The following is an 18571-nucleotide window of genomic DNA, read 5'->3' on the forward strand; positions in this document are numbered from 1 at the left end:
TCATATGGCAGTGGTGTGCAAACTCGGACATGGAGGGCAATACTATATCCTCCTATGGAGTATAGCTGAAACTTCCCTCAACACACCTGCCTGAAAGTTTCTAGTAAGACCTTGATAAGCTGGATCAGGTTGGTTTGATTGGTTGGTTGCAGAGACACCGGCCCTCCATGTCCAGGATTGGACACCCCTGTCATATGGCATCATAGAGTTCATTTTTTAAGTCACACAAGTACATTTAAATGTTTAAATAAGATTTAAAAATGCAGGCTTGTTGTAACTTTTTATTGCAAAATATACTTATGAACAACATTTATAGAGGGAGTGTATAGAGCTTTCCATATTAGCAAAGTTAAGCACTGAACAAGCACAAATACTGATGTGAGTAGTGCTATTTACAATACATCACTTACACACAAATGTTGCAAATGGACTCTTATCATTTGGGTTAGTGTCCCTAACTCGTATTTGTTCTTGTTCTGAATAGTTATAATTGGCAACACCATGACATATGACACAATATTAATGAAAAAATATTCAGAAACAAACAAAACTGTATGTAATGCATGTATGTGTACAAGGTCAAATTATTGAGTAAAACCCAAAACTATACATATTGTAGACAATCTTGTTCAGTTGAAGGTATAAATTTAAAGTCAAGTATCTGATTTATCTAAAGATGAGAAAAGATTAATGGAAAGAAAAGCAGCTCACGTTTAATGGCCAATTAAACAAAATCTAAAGTCGATGAAACAACAATACAAGATGTATAGATCATTATTTAAAGCAAATTAAGAATAAATCAGATGGAAAGAAAAACTATGAGGAAAGATTCTGATACTAAGTGAGGAGATGACATGGACCATCATGTAATTAAATGAATTTAAACATTAAATCATTTTTCTAAGTATGACATTAAACAACAGAAATTAAGTAGTCAAAAAGAAAAGCATCAATGTATGATATGGAACAATTAAATGAAAATTTCATATTTAACTTTGACAAACTATCTGACCTCTAAAAGCTTGTAAATACAGCCTTGACAATGTTTGGTCATCTTCCTGCCAGCTTGCCATTGTAAAGAGAATTTGGCTACATTTAGTCTTTAAGATACACAATGACAGAATGCTAATTCCTTAATTTTGATTAAGTTGCTACCAAAGACAAAGAACATAATGTGAAAATAACTATGAAAAACTGTAGTGATGAAAAGTTTAAAAGATTTTCACAGTTAACATATACTGTTTAATTACATCATAAATTTTGTTATATATTTTTTTAATTTATAGACCCCTCTTCTACCCATATCCATTACCTCTCTTTATTCTGGCTCAATAACATTTCTCCCCTAAATTCTTTACAGTCCTCGTTTAGAAGGAGGCACAAGGTGTTCAGGAAGGTCAGCTGGTAACTCATGACCTTCCAGTTTAACCTTGATAAGATGGTTAGCCAGAGCAAACTCCTCATCATCCAGGAAGCCGTCCTGATCCACGTCAGCAAGCTTCCAGATTTTTCCTAGAACAGTGTTGGGCAGCTTGGATTTTACCATCTCCTTCTTGGCCATGGCACCCGAGACCTTTCCATTGACAGGTGACAGAGTGTAGAAGATCTCATCGTAAGTTGGTTTGTCTTTGGCCACGATCCACTCCAGCTCATCGATGCCCTCACCGGCTCCCTCTCCATAGCCGTGACCGAAAGGTCCGTTCATGGTGCCGTCAAAGGCCCCGCCCTGGACAGACTGACTGGGCATGGCAGCCTCCTCCTGCCGAACGAGGGTCATAAGTTTGGCAATGTCGTTGGCCAGCATGTCCTCCACTGCTTCCATTAGCTTAGGCTTTACTGACTGAAACTTAGTAAAGTCCTGACCAGCAAGGATTTCCTAATGATGAGAACAACAAGATGAAGGAAAGCTCAGAATGTTTATATTAAAATCTTTTTTATTATAATTAAGAACATAACCAATTTCATTTATGAAGGGGATAAATTATAAGGAAATATAATCAATTTTTTATTTGTTTGATTACTCAGAAATTTTTTCCTATATGACTATTTTTATCAAAACCTGAATTTTCCATGTACCTGCATTTTAGCGAGTTTGGGGAAATCACCCGGAGAGATCTGATACTCTTTTTCAATCTTTGCGTAGATTTCACCCAGGTTACTGATGAGTTCCTTTTTCTTATTCTCTTTCCCAAACATGTTTGGCATTTCTTTCTTCAAAGCACTGATGATGTAGGCATGAACCTGCAAAAAAATTAATGTTGACATTAGATTTTCACTAACTTTTAAAAGAACAGCCTGAACACTTTAATCACCACATAAGGGCACCATAAACCCCCCAATACATTGTAAAAAAATCCGCCTTAAATTTTTAACTAAATCAAATTGATTGTCATTGATTGTCATTGAAGGCATTTTAACTTGCATTTTTAATTAACTTCAATGATTACACTTGTTATCAGATTAAGCAAATTCACCTTGTTTTTATGAGGTGCTATACTTATCAAAACTTAATTTAAGGTGTAATCGAAGTTTAAAATAACTTTTATTATACTTAATTTAAGGCAGCAACTTTTTTTACAATGTACACTGGACAAGCTATAATTTGAGAAATACTTGTAAAAAACATGATAAAAGCTTCAAGGGAATTAAAAACTAAAAAAACAATTTCATACCTTTGCTAGACGTGCCCGTTTGATAAGATCATTCAGCTTGCGCAGCGCTGCGTTACGAGGAAGTCCTTGGATGTCACGGAAAAGATCCTGCTCCTCTGCCTCAAAAAGTTTCCTGTTATCTGGAACCAGCAGTGGCTGAGCCCAGAATGAGCCGATGTATACTCTGATGACTTCTGGGGTGTTGACGATTTTACCAAGTGACCACATGAGGGCGCCGTACACCCTCATGAGCTGCTGTGTGCCGATCTGGTCTGCTTTGTTGAGCACCACTCTCATCTTGTCCTCGTGGTTTTTCAGGGCACGGATCACCTCGGAGAACTCATCTGAGATGTCCAGCTTGTGAGCATCAAAGAGAAGAATGATGCGGTCCACTCGTTCAGCAAACCATTCGAGCACCGCTGCGAAATCGTAACCTGGAAGAATATAACACATGAAAGACAAGATTTATAACCCCACTTTATTTATCTTATTCACAGCAAAGGGAAAAAGCAGTGTGTGTGTCCCTGACAATGTAAAGCGCTCTTCCTATGACCGGCTAAAGGGCAGTACATCACTCATCAGATATGATACTCTTGAACTTCCTATTCTTGCCCACATCACTCAACAACTTCATGAAAACACACATACCTGCATAAATCTATATAAACAGGTAAACGCACACACAGTAAAAAAGATAAACTGTGGTTTTCCTGACAAAGGAAACTCTTTACTAAACAAAAGTCACCTCTATCTCTCTAGCCCTTTCCATGAAACCATTATTGGCTCATATCGGTGGATTGAAAAAAGACTGATAGATGACAAATAGGAAATGGAATAAATTATCCCGTGGAGACACTGGCCCAAAACCAGACCCTCCTTCCTCTCTCATGCTGGTTGGTTGTTTTCTTACATAACAGTTTGGAAAATCACAAAGAACAAAGAGAAAAATTTAAGTAAATATGTTTTGATAGTAGTCAAGGTTATGTGCCAAAGCACCTTCAAGATGTATGGATATGAAATTACTCCTGAACAATGCTTGTTAATGGAAAATCCTTGTGAATGCCACAAAGATTTTCCTTCTGAACATGTTTTAAGGGCCAGAATAAATATTGTCGGTCTACAGGTCCCTAGCTGTCACTCGGGTTGTACTTTTTCAAAAAAAAAAACACATTTGCAGTTCATATTAGTATACCAAATCGTATCTATACCCAAAATAAATGGTATATATTATGACCCTTTTAAAGACAACTTAAGTTGGGACCATTTTATTCTAACAGTGTAGATCCCAGTACTCATACAAAGTCCAACTACACTCTTTACGTAGACACAAGTTATCGATTTATCTTTAAATTAGGCAGAGAGAGTGTGGAGGCCAGTTGTCAGGGCAGGCAACAGGAAGGACTGCGTCCCAAATGTTATGTCAACGTCAGCAGGATGTAAAATCTGGATCTGAATTCAACATGGGTGTGACTTCAGAGTTAATCCTTTTCTAAATCAGCAAGACCAGAAACTATTTTCGGCATTAACTCAAAATCTTTAGTCATCAGTGTGAGAAATAAAAAATTCAAACTAATTAGATGTTTACTATGTTGGTATTTTTGTGAGGTTTAATGAACTTTCAAGCTGTGAATGCTTAAATCATCTTCACTACACCCCCACACTAATAAACGGTGCATGAATTTTCTGTTCTCTTTCATTATACTACTTCCAAATGAAGACATCCTGGTGTAAACTATAGGATATCCTTGTTAACGTAGGCCACGTAACCATTTTACAGTGGAAACCCGTGAACAAGTGCCTGTTGTACGTCAGGCTGAACTTCAAGTAGGCCAAGCTGTCTGTTGTTGTGGCCTATGCACCAATAGATGACGCAGAGGACAAGGACACTTTCTACGATGCTCTTCAAGCCGTTCTAGAAGACATCCCTCAACATGATGTGCTGAGGCTGCTTGGCGATTTTAATGCTAAGGTCTGCTGCAACAATAAAGACCACGGATTAGGGGTGATGACCGACAATGTAGAGAGAATGGTCAACCTTTGTAAAGAAAATTACTTTGTCATAGGGTCCCTCCCTGTTCGAGCATAAGGATATCCATTAACTCACAGGTGACTTTGAAGCTTAAGAAAGTAAGGATAGGGAACTCCAGGAATTAGCGCCTCGATGTGGTCAAGTTGAAAGACCCAAAAGTGAAGGAAGAGTTTAGGTTAGCCCTAATGCCAGCCGCGGTAGAGGCGTCAACTGCGAGTGATTTCAATGTTAAGTCAATGTAAAGACGCGAATGAGGTGTTTAGCACAGTGCGGTAGACGTGATTCCGCCTCGTTTGGGCGAATTGAGCGTTGCTGCGGCAAACGCACAAGTTAAAAATTTGAACTTTGGCTGAAAAATGCGCCACATTAACCAATCAGGAGCTTGCTCCAGTAGTGACGTGATTACAGGAAGTGAGCGGAGTTGCAGAAGCCCCTCTTCATGATGTGAATTTCTGCGTGAAGTCTCGATGACTAGAATTTCACGTGTGAATGAAGCGAGTAAACTCAAAATCTTCAAGTAGCAAACTAGACGCCGTACACGCGAAATTGATGCCTCAAACGCGGCTGGTGTGATCCCACGGTTAGAAAAAGGTTTAGTGTTCTAGAAAACGAGACAGCGGTGACCATCGGAAATTTCAAGAGAGCAATGAAGGACGCAGGAAAGCAAGGTTGTATCCTTTCGCCAATCTTCTTCTCACTGGCCATTGACTGGATCATGCACCGCACCACAGACGCCAGTTAACAAGGAATACAGTTGACCTCAATGCTGGAGGACCTGGATAATGCCGACGACATTGGATTGCTGGGAAGCAGACACCAGGATATCCAATAGAAGACACAACAGTTGGCACAGACAGCAGTAAAGGTCTTTGAACCGTGGAGCGAGAACTCAAGTCCAGAGGCCTTACCCTGCACACCGCTCCCACAACAGCAACCAACAGAATAAAATGGAGTACCTTGCAGTCGCCTCAAGCACCATATGGCGCAAAGAGGATTGAATGTACGTTAACGTATGCATACCATAATAATTGTGAGTCTGTATACCTTCACTGGGTCAAATAGGAACACAACTGCACTGCTTAATAAAATAAAATAAAATAAAATCTGTCACATTAAATTTGATTCAGTAGGCATTTATAAATGTATTGTTTTTTAAAACCAGACATCCTAATATTCTAAAACAGAAATCACACCAGCTGTCTATAAGGGTTGCTGGTTTTGTATGCACTGTACATAATATGCACAAGGAAGGTATATTATGGCAAGTTTACAACCAACATAAAGACAGACTGGTCCTCCTAACCACCATAAATAGACATGGTGAGTTCATGCTGGTCTGAAGGCTGTCTAAATGTCAGTAATGATAGATAATATATGAGGTAAGTCCAAACAAAAGCTAATCTTTAATGTTACCTTTTCCACTCCAGACGTTAAACCACAATCTAATATTATCTATTAAAAACAACCATTGTGATATAATAAAGGCATGTATGCCTATAGATTTAATTTTACAGGGTCCCGATGAAGTTAACTCTTACACCTTTCAATTTTAACTTCAAAACCCAACAAACCATATGCACTCCATTGCTAATATGGAAAATTAACCACGATAAACCATAAAAGTCAAAACGTTAAGGTTTTTGTTGTAATGTTTGTGGTTAGAGGCTATCTAGAACTACAGTAAGTATCTAAGCTGCAGCTGTTTCTAAAACAATACTGTAGTTGTGAATAGTTAATAGCAAACGTCATATTGATTGGGACCAGATGATGTGCTACACATTAAAAGCAAGCCAAAAGGATTGTGGTCATTTTGTTCTCATCTGCAATAAGTTCCAGCTAATACTTAAAAGTCTTGGTATACCCATTACACATTTACAAATGATAATACGGACTCCTGGCATGACTTTGACACTATTGGTGGTGCCACAGTTAAATATTAACCCAACAATGATCTTTGTAATCTTACTGTAGTTTTTCCTGCCATAATGTACTGATACAGTAGATATGAAAACCTGAATGAGGCTTAAGCAGAAAAATGCCTTGATCTCGCTGTCTGCCTTTGAAACTGAATAAGTTATATTCATAGTAGTGTACACCTTCGCTATAAATTTAACAGCAGCAAGCATGCAATCGTGGGAGGGGTACCAAATGGAAAGGTTGTGAGCATTGCCAGGAAATGATCCCTTTCCAGTACAAGTGCAAGTCAATGTGGCACCTCTACAAATTCCAGAGAAAGGAAGAATGCACATATCTGATATGATGCTCTCCATGAGGGATAACAGACTTTAACAATTCAGAATGGCATAAATTCTGGCCAATTTTTGACAAATCACAACATAACAATTGTGAAACTAACACAATGGCTTGCACTGAAACTTGATCTAGCCCACTGCAAGTTCATCAGTGCTCAGCAGATGTGATTTCAAGAGAATGCTTTGATAACCTCCAAGTCTATTCAGTAAAGCACTATCAAATGTTGAGGAGAACAGTGACGAAACTAGACACCCACCCAAGGTTACTCAGCCATGAAGAATTAGAGCTGACACTGTGTACAGTAAACATGAGCGGTACTAGAACGGGGCCTTATGGAACACCACCCAGTATGAGACAAGGGGACAAAAAAAAAAAACGTTCAGGAAGCACACTGAATGAGAGCGAAGTGCACACAAAGGAAACAATAGAATTTGAATCCAGATTTACATATTCAATAAAACACCTTACACATTCTTAATTATAGTATAAACAGCCCCAAGGGTGCTATTTTCCCTATAAGCAAATGTGATAAAAAAGAGATCCATTTACAAAAATCTTTTTTCTAATGGGGGAAACATGTCAGTGTCTTAGGACTAGCCCTAATTGAAGCCTTCAAGGCATTCATTTCATATTATGTTTTAGTTCACTCCATGGAAAGCCTAAATGAGGTCTGACAGAAAAGAAAATATGTGAAGTCAGCAGACTTTAAAAATGATTAACCAACCTCACAAGATCCACACCTGAGCTTTTACTCCTCTTTTGCAGTAAGCTGGAATATTATAAATTAAATTGCAGAGGTTTAAAAGATATCTCGTTTATTTTACACTTTGTGACTTAGGAGTGGCCCTTTTCACATTTATTCTTCTGTTCTCCTAAGTTAGAGCAGGAGGCTAGAACCACAATATGGAGACCATATTGTTATAAAGAATGAAGGGAGGAGATAATATAAAGGAGGATAATATGAATGAGATATGGATTTAATTAAAATAGCAAGCATGCTCATCCCCTTCCGAGATGACAGCTTGACTATGGCGTCTTTAAATAGTTGTCACGCCTGTCCGAATATCCATGTTTTTAGATATGTTACATAACTTGACATCCCATCATTCCCAGACAGACCCAGTTTTCCTACTGGCATCCTCTAGACTTTAGTAATTGTTGACTGGCTACCTGCCACACTACAGGCTATGCACCGGCAATGACACACATTACCCTTCGTGCATGAGTGCCAATAAAACTTTTTTCCAATGTACTTGACATTGGAGCCAACCCCTTACATTTCCATGTTCGGATAATGACACTAGCAGGGCTTTCCTCGCATTTCCCTCCACCAGCGTTAAATTACTGTAACATTACTAAAGAGGAAGTTTTAAACACAATAGAACCTTTAAATAAAGTCAATTTTAAATAAAGAAACACAATAGCTCTGTGGATACTTCAAAGAGCTGACGAGCTATTGTTAGGATGTAACATGTCAAAATAAATTTGAATTGGAAACAAACCCTTTATGTTCCTTAAAATCTTCACTTCATTACCAAATACAAAAGCACCTTTGTAATGACTAGTTTGTGACCTATAACTGTGTACTCTGAATTCACTCCCACGCCTTTGAAGCCATCACCATCTTAACTAGCGATCATCTTTATTGGTCTCATTTTGCCCCAGATCGAGAAAGAGGGTAAAGGCCAGCATAGAACTCTGACAGAGGATTGTTACCTCCATCTTTCTCGGAACAAGTCCAAGATCTTGTGACTCTCACACTCCGTGCATAATTTCAGTGTGAAGCACATAGCATACTTTGACACTACGTGTGATCTCACATGTACTTACACGGCCATAAATCAGAAATGGAGGATAGTTTGGGGATCCACTAATGATGTTTTCAAACTCGCCCCAGGCACTGACAAGCTCTGGGGGGAAAGTTGCTTATCGGAGACCACAGGGTGGGGTCCATTTGAAAGCCAACCTAAATAATCACCATGCATGATAAAGTTGTACAGTATGGAATGTGAAAGTACTAAAACACCTGGTTAGTGTTAGCCAACTCTGCCTGCACTCCCTCATGAAGCTCACAGGCATGTCTCCTATAACTAATCTGATATACACCAAATTATTCCCCTACAAAAAACACCACATGGTGAAGTGAAATACAGTGATGACTATCTTAGTGGTTTTAAATGGTCCTTCAAAACAAAAGCATGGGGTCGACAGATGAAGGATTTACACTGGCTATTTTAAAGTGACTCAATTTAGATTTTTTATCCCTTAAGTGGCATAGATCGGATATGACCCACTGATGTTTAAGCAGGAAAAAAGCGCATAAATTCCGATATTCTCAGTATTAATTAATATGTGGAAATAAATCATGCATTCGCAGACATGTCGTGCATCATTAAAAATTTTGTAAGGTAACCTAATCCATTAAATTATGCAGCATTATGTGAAATTATTCAACGGGATCTCTCATATGATAACATATTTATTTTACATTGTGGTGATTTTGTATGAAATCGTACAATGTTTTTCGTAAAAAAAAAAAAAAACATTCTAACCCCAACGTTACTGGGATGAAAGCAGATCGTACTTAAATGTATGAATGAGATTCATTGCCAGCTCATAAAACAGGTGTAACAGAGGTTAGTCAGTAGGTGTATAAGAGCTGTGCAGTAGGTAAACCTAACTCCAAGATCTCAAGAGGTGCTTTAGCGACAGACGCTAGAGGCTGTGGCCTTTAGCCTCCTTGTTAGCGTGCCAGTTGCTCCCATGCCAGACAGATTAGAGTCACGTGCAAGGAAGTTAAGTAGAACCGGGTGGTTACAGTGGTGCCGTGACCCGGATGGGAGTGAAGTTTAGGGGGTGAGTATAACAGAGGCCACCTAGTGGGTGAGAGCTGGGTAGTAAGTAAACCTCACTCCCGGACTCAAGTGGTGCTTTAGCGACAGTCCCTGTTGCCTTTAGCACCTTTGTTAGAAAGCCAGACTCCCATTGCTGGTTATAGTCCTGCCAGGGCATGTTCGAGTAGGACCAGTTACACAGACATGCAATGCCATGAGATCGTGCTGCATTAGATCGATCCACATTTAATTTTTTCTACATAACCAAAATCTGATCTGAAAACAAGTATGTAGTTGAGGAAAGCCTTGAAAATATCATAATAGGAATCACAATATTATGTTGTTGGGAACCAGATATCACCAACATAATATCATATCACTAAATCATACTATTTCTCACCGTGGTATGTATTACTATGATTTACCCCGCAGCCAAACAAACATTGTATTACTTTGGAACATATCCACAAAAAACAGGTTACCTTTTAAAAAATTTAATATTACCACATGGTGCAAAGTACAAAAAACAAAGCAATATTAATCGTGTGCTCCTACTAGTCAGGTAAGGAAAGGCAGAAAGGATACTCCGAAAACAAAACCTGCGGGCTGACAGACATCTACCAATATGCATACCTTATAACACTGACTCTTTGAACATGGATACATTCAGGCAGCCCAATCATTTGTATGTCTTTACTCCTCCCTGTCTGTTCCACGGCAATGTCTGTTTCCTGGCCTGCGTTGCCCCCCTTTTGTCAGGCTGTTATCTGTAGATGCCACTCACCCTCTGATCACATTCACAGTCTTCAGGGAAAGGCACAGAGATGCCTGCACGCACATTCATACACGCCACACCATATAGACAAGCACAGGAAGAGTCCCCAGCGTGACACGGGTTACCTCAATACACAATACAGCCTTAGACTTTTCTTGAATAAACAATATCACTATGCTCCACGGTAATCTGTTACAGGTTTGGACTTGAAAATAGGAACATCTGACTTTATTTAACTCTTGTACTTTAAGATATTGATATTGATTGATTATTAAAGATGCAATCCGTAATTTTGCCTCTCTACTTCCATCTCTGTTTGAAACATAACATTTTAACTTTTGTTTGCGTTGGTAAAACTGAAGTTAGCTGCGAAATCATACCTGACAGCTCAAATTATAAATCATTATTAGCTTATCGTTGCGAATTGGAATAAGGTAAGGCAATGCTATCTCATGACAATTTGTACGCATTTATGAGGTGACTAATTTGTATTAATTCTTACAACCAAATTTGTACATTTTTGTACAATTTGCTTTCACCCCTGTGATGTTGAGGTTAGGAGTGGGGTTCCATTATCATACGTTTTTGTACGATTTTCTTTCACCGCTGTGATGTTCGGGTTAGGAGTGGGGTTTCATTTTTTTTTATGATAATCGTATGTTTTTGTACAATTTGTTTTTTTCCCCTATGATGTTCAGGTTAGGAGTGGGGTTTCATTTGTTTTGTTCTTTTAATGATAATCGTATGTTTTTGTATGATTTGTTTTTGCCCCTGTGATGTTCGGGTTATGAGTGGGGTTTAATTTGTTTTTTTATGATAATCTTTAGGGCTGGGCAAAAAAATCGATTTTTCGATTAATCATTTTTTAAAACGTGGTCGATTCAGAATCGATTCTCAGAGAGCAGAATCGATTTTTTCCCCCATATTTTTTGTGCAAACATTGAACGTAAGATTAACGTTAATCAAATTACTAGTCTTCTTCACTAGATGTCACACTCTTTTTTGCCTTGCGCGGTGTTTCCAAGGAGCCTGTCATTCTTTCATTTAGTGCTTAAAATGGGGTTCATCGAAGTTGATGCTACCCTTCACATAAAAAGTAAGAGGTATAGAAGCATTTTTGATTTTTCAAGCAAGAGACAAGGTTAGTGTTGTGGCTTTTAATTTCTTTTTATTAATTACCCACTTGTAAACTTATGTTCACTGTTATTTTTTATTAATATAGTATTTATATTAAATCTATATTCATTAAGTTGAATCAAGAATCGAGAATAAAAACCAACCCGAGAATCGGAATCGAAAATTGAATCGAGAATCGAAATTGAATCGATTTGATAGCTTGTGAATCGAAATTGAATCGATCTGGAACATCTGAATCGATACCCAGCCCTAATAATCTTACATCATTGTACGATTTGCATTCACCCTTGTAATGTCGAGGTTAGGGGTGGGGTTAATTATTGTTTGTAATGATAATTGTACCCATTTATAATGTTTTTGTACGATTTGCTTTCGCCCCTGTGATGATCGTGTTAGCAGTGGTGTTTTATTCAGGGTTTTTTATGATAATCGTATGTTTTTGTACGATTTGTTTTTGCCCCTGTGATGTTCGGGTTATGAGTGGGGTTTCATATTTTTTTTATAATCTTACATCTTTGTACGATTTGCATTCACCCTTGTAATGTCGAGGTTAGGGATGGGGTTTGTTATTGTTTGTAATGATAATTGTACCCATTTATAATGTTTTTTAACGATTTGTTTTCACCCCTGTGATGTTCGGGTTAGCAGTGTTTTTTTATTCAGGTTTATGATAATCGTATGTTTTTGTACGATTTGTTTTTGCCCCAGTGATGTTCGGGTTAGGAGTGGGGTTTCATATTTTTTTTATAATCTTACATCTTTGTACGATTTGCATTCACCCTTGTAATGTCAAGGTTAGGGATGGGGTTTGTTATTGTTTGTAATGATAACTGTACCCATTTATAATGTTTTTGTACGATTTGTTTTCACCCCTGTGATGTTCGGGTTAGAAGTGGGGTTTCACTATTGTTTTTTATGATAATCATAAGTTTTTGTACAATTTGCTTTCGCCCCGTGATGTTCGGGTTAGTAGTGTTTTTTTATTCGGGTTTTTTTATGATAATCGTATGTTTTTGTACGATTTGTTTTTGCCCCTTTGATGTTCGGGTTAGGAGTGGGGTTGCATTTTTTTTTTTTTATAATAATCTTACATCTTTGTACGATTTGCATTCACCCTTGTAATGTTGGGGTTAGGGGTGGGGTTTTATTTTTGTTTGTAATGATAATTGTATGTATTTATAATATGTTTTTGACCATTTTGTTTTCCCCCTGTGATGTTGAGGTTAGGAGGGGGATTCCATTATTGTTTTTTATGAAAATCATGTTTTTGTAAGATTTTCTTTCGTCGTTGTGATGTTTGAGATAGGAGTGGGGTTCCATCATTGTTTTTTTTATGATAATCATACATTTTTGTACAATTTGCTTTCGCACCTGTGATGTTCGGGTTAGGAGTAGCGTTTCCTAATTGTTTTTTATGATAATCGTATGTCTTTGTGCGATTTGCATTTACTCTTGTAAATTCGGGGTTAGGGGTGTGGTTTCATTATTGTTTGTAATGATAAATGTTCGTTTTGTACTGTTCACTTCATACAAATTTATATGAATTACTCAACGTGTTAAATACATACAAATTCCTGTAAGATTATGATGGGTAAAGAGACCGATTAAACACTGATATTTATGTAATTGTTGAGTAACTGCTTTTTGTTTATTTTTAACCCAAAAATGTACAGATTGCCGCATATCGTAACATCAAGTAGATATTTGGAAGTGATTGGGCACATCTTATCAGAAATGAAAAGGTGCAGACAGATAATAGTGTTTGATGGGAACGGACAGCCCAGTTGTCACGATAAACGTATTATGTGTTCAACTTCCTTTCCTTCCTACAGGAAAAGAGCCTATGGAAGGAGCGTGAGTTTGTTGTGCTGTAATGCAAACAGGGGAACTAAAAATACTTCCCTCTTATGATGGTAATGCAGCGGAAAACTAAATAAACCTCTCTCTTTTGCTTAGGCCATGGGTTTAATGACTGTAAGCAATGTAAGCAAAAAATACACTTACACACACAGCTATGTATGCAAATAAAGCTGATATTAATAGGACACAGAATAACTAGGGGTAATTACGGGAAGGGAAGTCATAGGACAGTAAAGAAAAGGAACATGGGGGTGTTGGGTGTAATTGTCTCAAAGAGAGAGGAAGACAAGGACCTAGACGGAAATAAAGAGGGCAATGCAAACACCAACCTCGGCTGATTCTTTGCTTCTCTCCGGACAGAATACCAGGAGTATCTATGATGCTGATGCTCTCCAACACTGGATTTGGCATCTGTGCACATACAAACCTGAAAACGAGAATAAGACATTAAAACAGAGAAACACCAAGCACAATTTAATAAATGATCTGTTATGTTTTATAATGAAAAATAATTATTTAAAGGAAATCTCTTCTTGCTGACAAAATCTTCAAATTCCTGCTCCTAAGTTTTTCCGTGACCCAATCCCTGCTCTTTATCTTTTTGTATGTTTTTCATGTTCCATCCTACGTATTCAGATTGGTATGCTATCTTTTCCATGTCTTTAGCATACCAGCACATTTCAGTCATACAAAAACATACAAAATCTTCAAGCTCCCACTTCTGCATTCCCCCTACACATTTTTCATATTCCTCCACCAGTTTTCCAGAACAAGTGCCATCATTTTTTTCCCTCTATACTATCTTGACTCCAGCCAGCCGTAAGCCACATTTCCATTCTGCTTGCATTCCACTCACACTACCAAGTTGACAAAGACCGTTTGTATCATTCTGCCTGATGTTTTTAGTGTAAAGCCAACCATGTTGTGTAGGACCAGATCCAAATATCTCATTCATCCAGTCGCTATACAGCTGTCTGGAATATTTGATTTTGACTGATCAATTGTGGCATTCAGTGGTCAAATGACCGCTCTCGATAGCAACAATGTATTACAGAGCACTCATCAAAGCAATCTTTGTTTCCTATAGTTGTGCTTGTGTTGTGCATCTCGTATAACTCATGTGAGCTATACAAGCAAACTAATAAAAGACTTTTAACCAAATCAATATTTTACATCCATGCAAATAGCCACTACTGATTTCCAGTAGCTCAAGTGGCAAAGGATGACACTAATAGCCATTGGTTAAAATCTGGAGATGCATTTACATTTATGCTCTTGCATAAATGACTTACAGTACGTAACGTTTTTCATTATGTATGTGTTCAAGCCCATGACATTTTTTTGAACTGCTAATGCTCTACCAATTGATCCACAAGAACTCACAGTAGGAATGAGTGTACATATGCTGCTAACATGAATAGCCTGCATGGTTTAAATGCGCATGTGTAAAATAATCCACTTCAAATGTACATCCCTGTAGATAACCTTCTGGACTATTGTTCTTTGAAATCTTGCCTATTCAAATAACATTTGGAAACTACGACTAGTCTATTTTAACCATTTCATCATTTAAACTCTGACTTCTAAGGTTATGCAACAAGCGCTCTACATCAAAACATTCAGATCATGTTTGAGGCTCATCTAAATGTAACAATATTAATTTATTTTCCTATCACGGCAAACAACATTGGTTTCATAATAATGTGACCACAACTCTGTGGATAAAAAGCCACAAATAAAGTTTAGGCCACAGGCATGAGCCGCATCTGTCAGCTGGTTATTTTTGTGTTTTAAAAAGAAGAAGTTATAATATACACCAGACTTAGAACCACACTTTGTCCATTAACTTTTAGTAAGACAGTAAGGACTGACTGCTTATAAAGAGTAACTAAATAGCCTGCATTGAAGAAGTCACAACATAACATCATGGTCCCTAAGAAAAACAATCATTTTCAAGTTTTAAACCACCTGCTAATGTTATATTCAGGGTGCATTTCAGTTTATAGGCAAATTCATCCCTTATGTGCAGTTTATTTAATAAATATTTGAAACACCAGCAACTTACATGAGTTTAACTTGCAAAAAATTCATGCAGGAATTTAAATGACTAAACAGAGAGAGACCTGGTAGTCTTCAGTTCAATACTGGTTATGGTTAAAATACCATATACAAGGTTTTGCACAATCACAGACATTTGAGTTTAGCTCTTGGCAGGATAGAAGGACAGTCTGCAATTATGTTTCACAATTCCATATTCAATGAAAAACGATGAACACAGCTGCACTGCATAAGCTTATTCTCAAGTTACGGAGTAGTACTACAGTGGGTAGAAACACCAGCACAAAGGCGGGGCATCAGCATTTAACTGTGAACAACCATGTGGTTAATGTGTACCTAGAATCTACAGCTAAAACGGGGGCACAAGTTACACATACACACAGTACGACAAAAAATATTACCTGAATTGTTTGCCAATCACCTTCAAGCTACCCTTTAACCTCTGCGACAAGGTCACAGTGAAATCGCAGGGAAACGGTTTTATTATGCTTGATAAGCAATAGCCAGAATAATATAAAGGAAGCTGGGGTCAGATAGATGAGCAGGGGACACTTTTAGGTGGGAGCCCATACGAAAGAAGCCTAGGAAATTGCTTAGTCAGTTCCCAAGATTATCCGTGCAGTGACTGGGTTGGGGAATTCTTAGCCGAGTCAGGCCTTTTCTATCTTTTGACAGGCAAATCTTCAAGTCACATGGGCCAAACTAGAAGTGCCAAAATCTTTTGTTTGGCCAACATTCTGACAATAATCTGTCTACATTTTTATATATGGACATGAGTGACAAGAACATTTTATTTTTCTTCTGCGTTTCACAAAAAGTCAAAAACTTGGAATGATATGGGTGAGCAAATAATATCAATATTTTTTGTAAAATAACTAATAAATAACACAGATCAATCAATTACGGTGTTTAGAAAAGCAAAAACTAACTCACGAAACCCTGATTTGACCTCAGACAAAATACACCTTGTCAAGGTGAATGAAACCTTTAACTCCTCCCAAGTCATGACTGAATTGTGAACCTTCAGCACAAACCAAAGTTCAAAGTGGCATTCATTCCAGGATTTCATTTTCAAGGACGTTTTCGTAGAATAAAACACATTCTGCCGGCCCGGGCCTGTTGAGGTATAAATATGATCTGTGCATAACATGATCCCTCTCAGTCAAGCATTGACCAGCATGGAGAAAATCCCATGCAAGGTCTCCAACAAGCACAATTTGAAAGGAAATGTGTAGTACTAGACTTTAAAAGCAGACACACCCACCTCGCTGAACTTAATTCGGCTTACTAACAGTCAATTTAACAGACATGTGTGACACATGTCTTTGAAGGCAACTGTGAATTGAACTAAACTGATACACAATTGTAAACTTCATCTTGCCCCTCTTCTCGTCATAAGTTATGGAGGGCCCCATTCCCCAGGAGCTTGTTAAAAAAGACCCTGGAAGGCTCCAGCAGCTGTCAAAACCAGTGTCAGCTGACATTCCTCTCAGAAGGGGGAACCAAAGATTAGACAAAGTGTGCACAGAAAATAAAGCTGATGTGGCAACCAATAAAGATTTGTGATGGGTATAACAAAAGTTTGGCAGCAAATCAAAGTCTTCAAGAGACTGGATCACTTATGATCCGCTATCGTCTTAATTGGTAAAGCATTGCATTAGCAAGGCAAAGGTTGTGGGTTTCATTTCTAGGGAACACATATATAACATACCTTAAAGGCACTGTTAACGTTTTTGTTAAATCCATAAATATAACTGTACTGTGGTAAAATCCACCACAATTAAACAGATCACAGTAATAAACTTTATCTTCAATGGCCTGATCAATGGTACAGTAATACTTCAATTTTACTACTGTGAAAGCTCCACCCTTACAATCTAAGTTACAGCTGACAAGGGCACTTATGCATGCAGAAGTTCAAAGAGTGCAGTAAACTCAACACAGCATGAACACCCTGCTGACCCTGTTTTTTATGTTCCCATCATTATATTTCATTTGGATAAAGTAATGCTGAGCTGTGTGAAACAAAACTCTGAAAGACTCAACAAAAACAACACCCTACACAGCTGAAACCATAAGAAAACAAACAGTACCACACCACACACAATATTGCGGTCCCTTTAAATTTATTTTTTAAAAATATTATTTTATTGTCCAACACCTGGAATATTGAAAGTGCATATAGCTCTCACCTATTCAGAAAGGCGTTTCCAAAGGCATTGAGTTTGCGGAAAGGTTTTTTCGGGTCAACCACTAAAGCGTTGCCCGGGACGAGCCCCTCCTGGTCCCCATGCATCACAGCAATGAATGAGTCGGTGGTCGGTTCTGGGCCTATGCGCATTCCGGGGAAATCCTGCTCCATGAGATGCCGAATAAAAGTGGTTTTTCCCGTAGAGTACTGGCCCACTAAAAGTACCATGGGCTTGTTATCGAAATCAGCGTCTTCCAGAGCCGGGGAATGAAAGTCGTGGAAGCGATACGTGTCTTCCAAAGGAAATAATTTGGTCCGGTAGAGTCGCTTCAGCCCGTCAGAAACAGTCTGAAACAGTTCGGGATCCTTTTTCTTCCCGTCCTTGTTCGCCCAGCTGAACATGTTGAAAAAATTGTGGAGTAAACTTCTTAAAGAGAGAAAGAATCACTTTCGTGGTGGTGTAAAAGTTCTTGACTGGTAACGTTATCTTGGCAGCTCAGTCCTGCGATTGCTATAAATTAACGGTCCAATATCAGGCACAGCGGTCTGTCAGCGCCCAGAACTGTCAGTTTTTCACTAGGCAGCTTTTGTTAATAAATATTTTCTCCTAACTTTGACTTTCTCCTCTAATTTAAATTTAAATTTGTCAAAAGGTGTTGCTTTTCTGGATATCCGCCGGAGAGTCCCAAAGCATCGCACAGACACTGAAGCGTCTCACTCTTGAGCGTCCCACACAGCGCGAGCACTCTGCGCGTATCAGTATGAGCTCGCTCCTCGCTGTAC

The 18571-nt window shown here is 38.2% G+C and overlaps 1 protein-coding gene across 1 annotated transcript; it reads right to left on the reverse strand.

Moving 5' to 3' along the window:
• Positions 1–268: 268 nt before the first annotated feature.
• On the reverse strand, positions 269–18571 carry ehd1b (EH-domain containing 1b). The gene is made up of 5 exons (XM_065258412.2): positions 17790–18571; positions 13869–13966; positions 2673–3085; positions 2077–2241; positions 269–1876 (listed from the first exon to the last, which is right to left on the reverse strand). The coding sequence occupies exons 1-5, from the start codon at positions 18188–18190 to the stop codon at positions 1355–1357; spliced, it is 1599 nt and encodes a 532-aa protein (XP_065114484.1). The 5' UTR covers positions 18191–18571; the 3' UTR covers positions 269–1354.

This window comes from Paramisgurnus dabryanus, chromosome 10 (assembly GCF_030506205.2).
Source record: "Paramisgurnus dabryanus chromosome 10, PD_genome_1.1, whole genome shotgun sequence".
NCBI classification, from domain to species: Eukaryota; Metazoa; Chordata; class Actinopteri; order Cypriniformes; family Cobitidae; genus Paramisgurnus; species Paramisgurnus dabryanus.

Excerpts from the sequence above, each read along its gene's own strand:
- ehd1b (XM_065258412.2), bottom strand. The coding sequence starts at position 18,190 with ATGTTCAGCTGGGCGAACAAGGACGGGAAGAAAAAGGATCCCGAACTG. Across the intron at positions 3,086-13,868 it reads GAAGCAAAGAATCAGCCGAG|GTTACGATTTCGCAGCGGTG; the intron begins GTTGGTGTTTGC and ends ATATTCTTCCAG. Across the intron at positions 1,877-2,076 it reads CCAAACTCGCTAAAATGCAG|GAAATCCTTGCTGGTCAGGA; the intron begins GTACATGGAAAA and ends TCTCATCATTAG.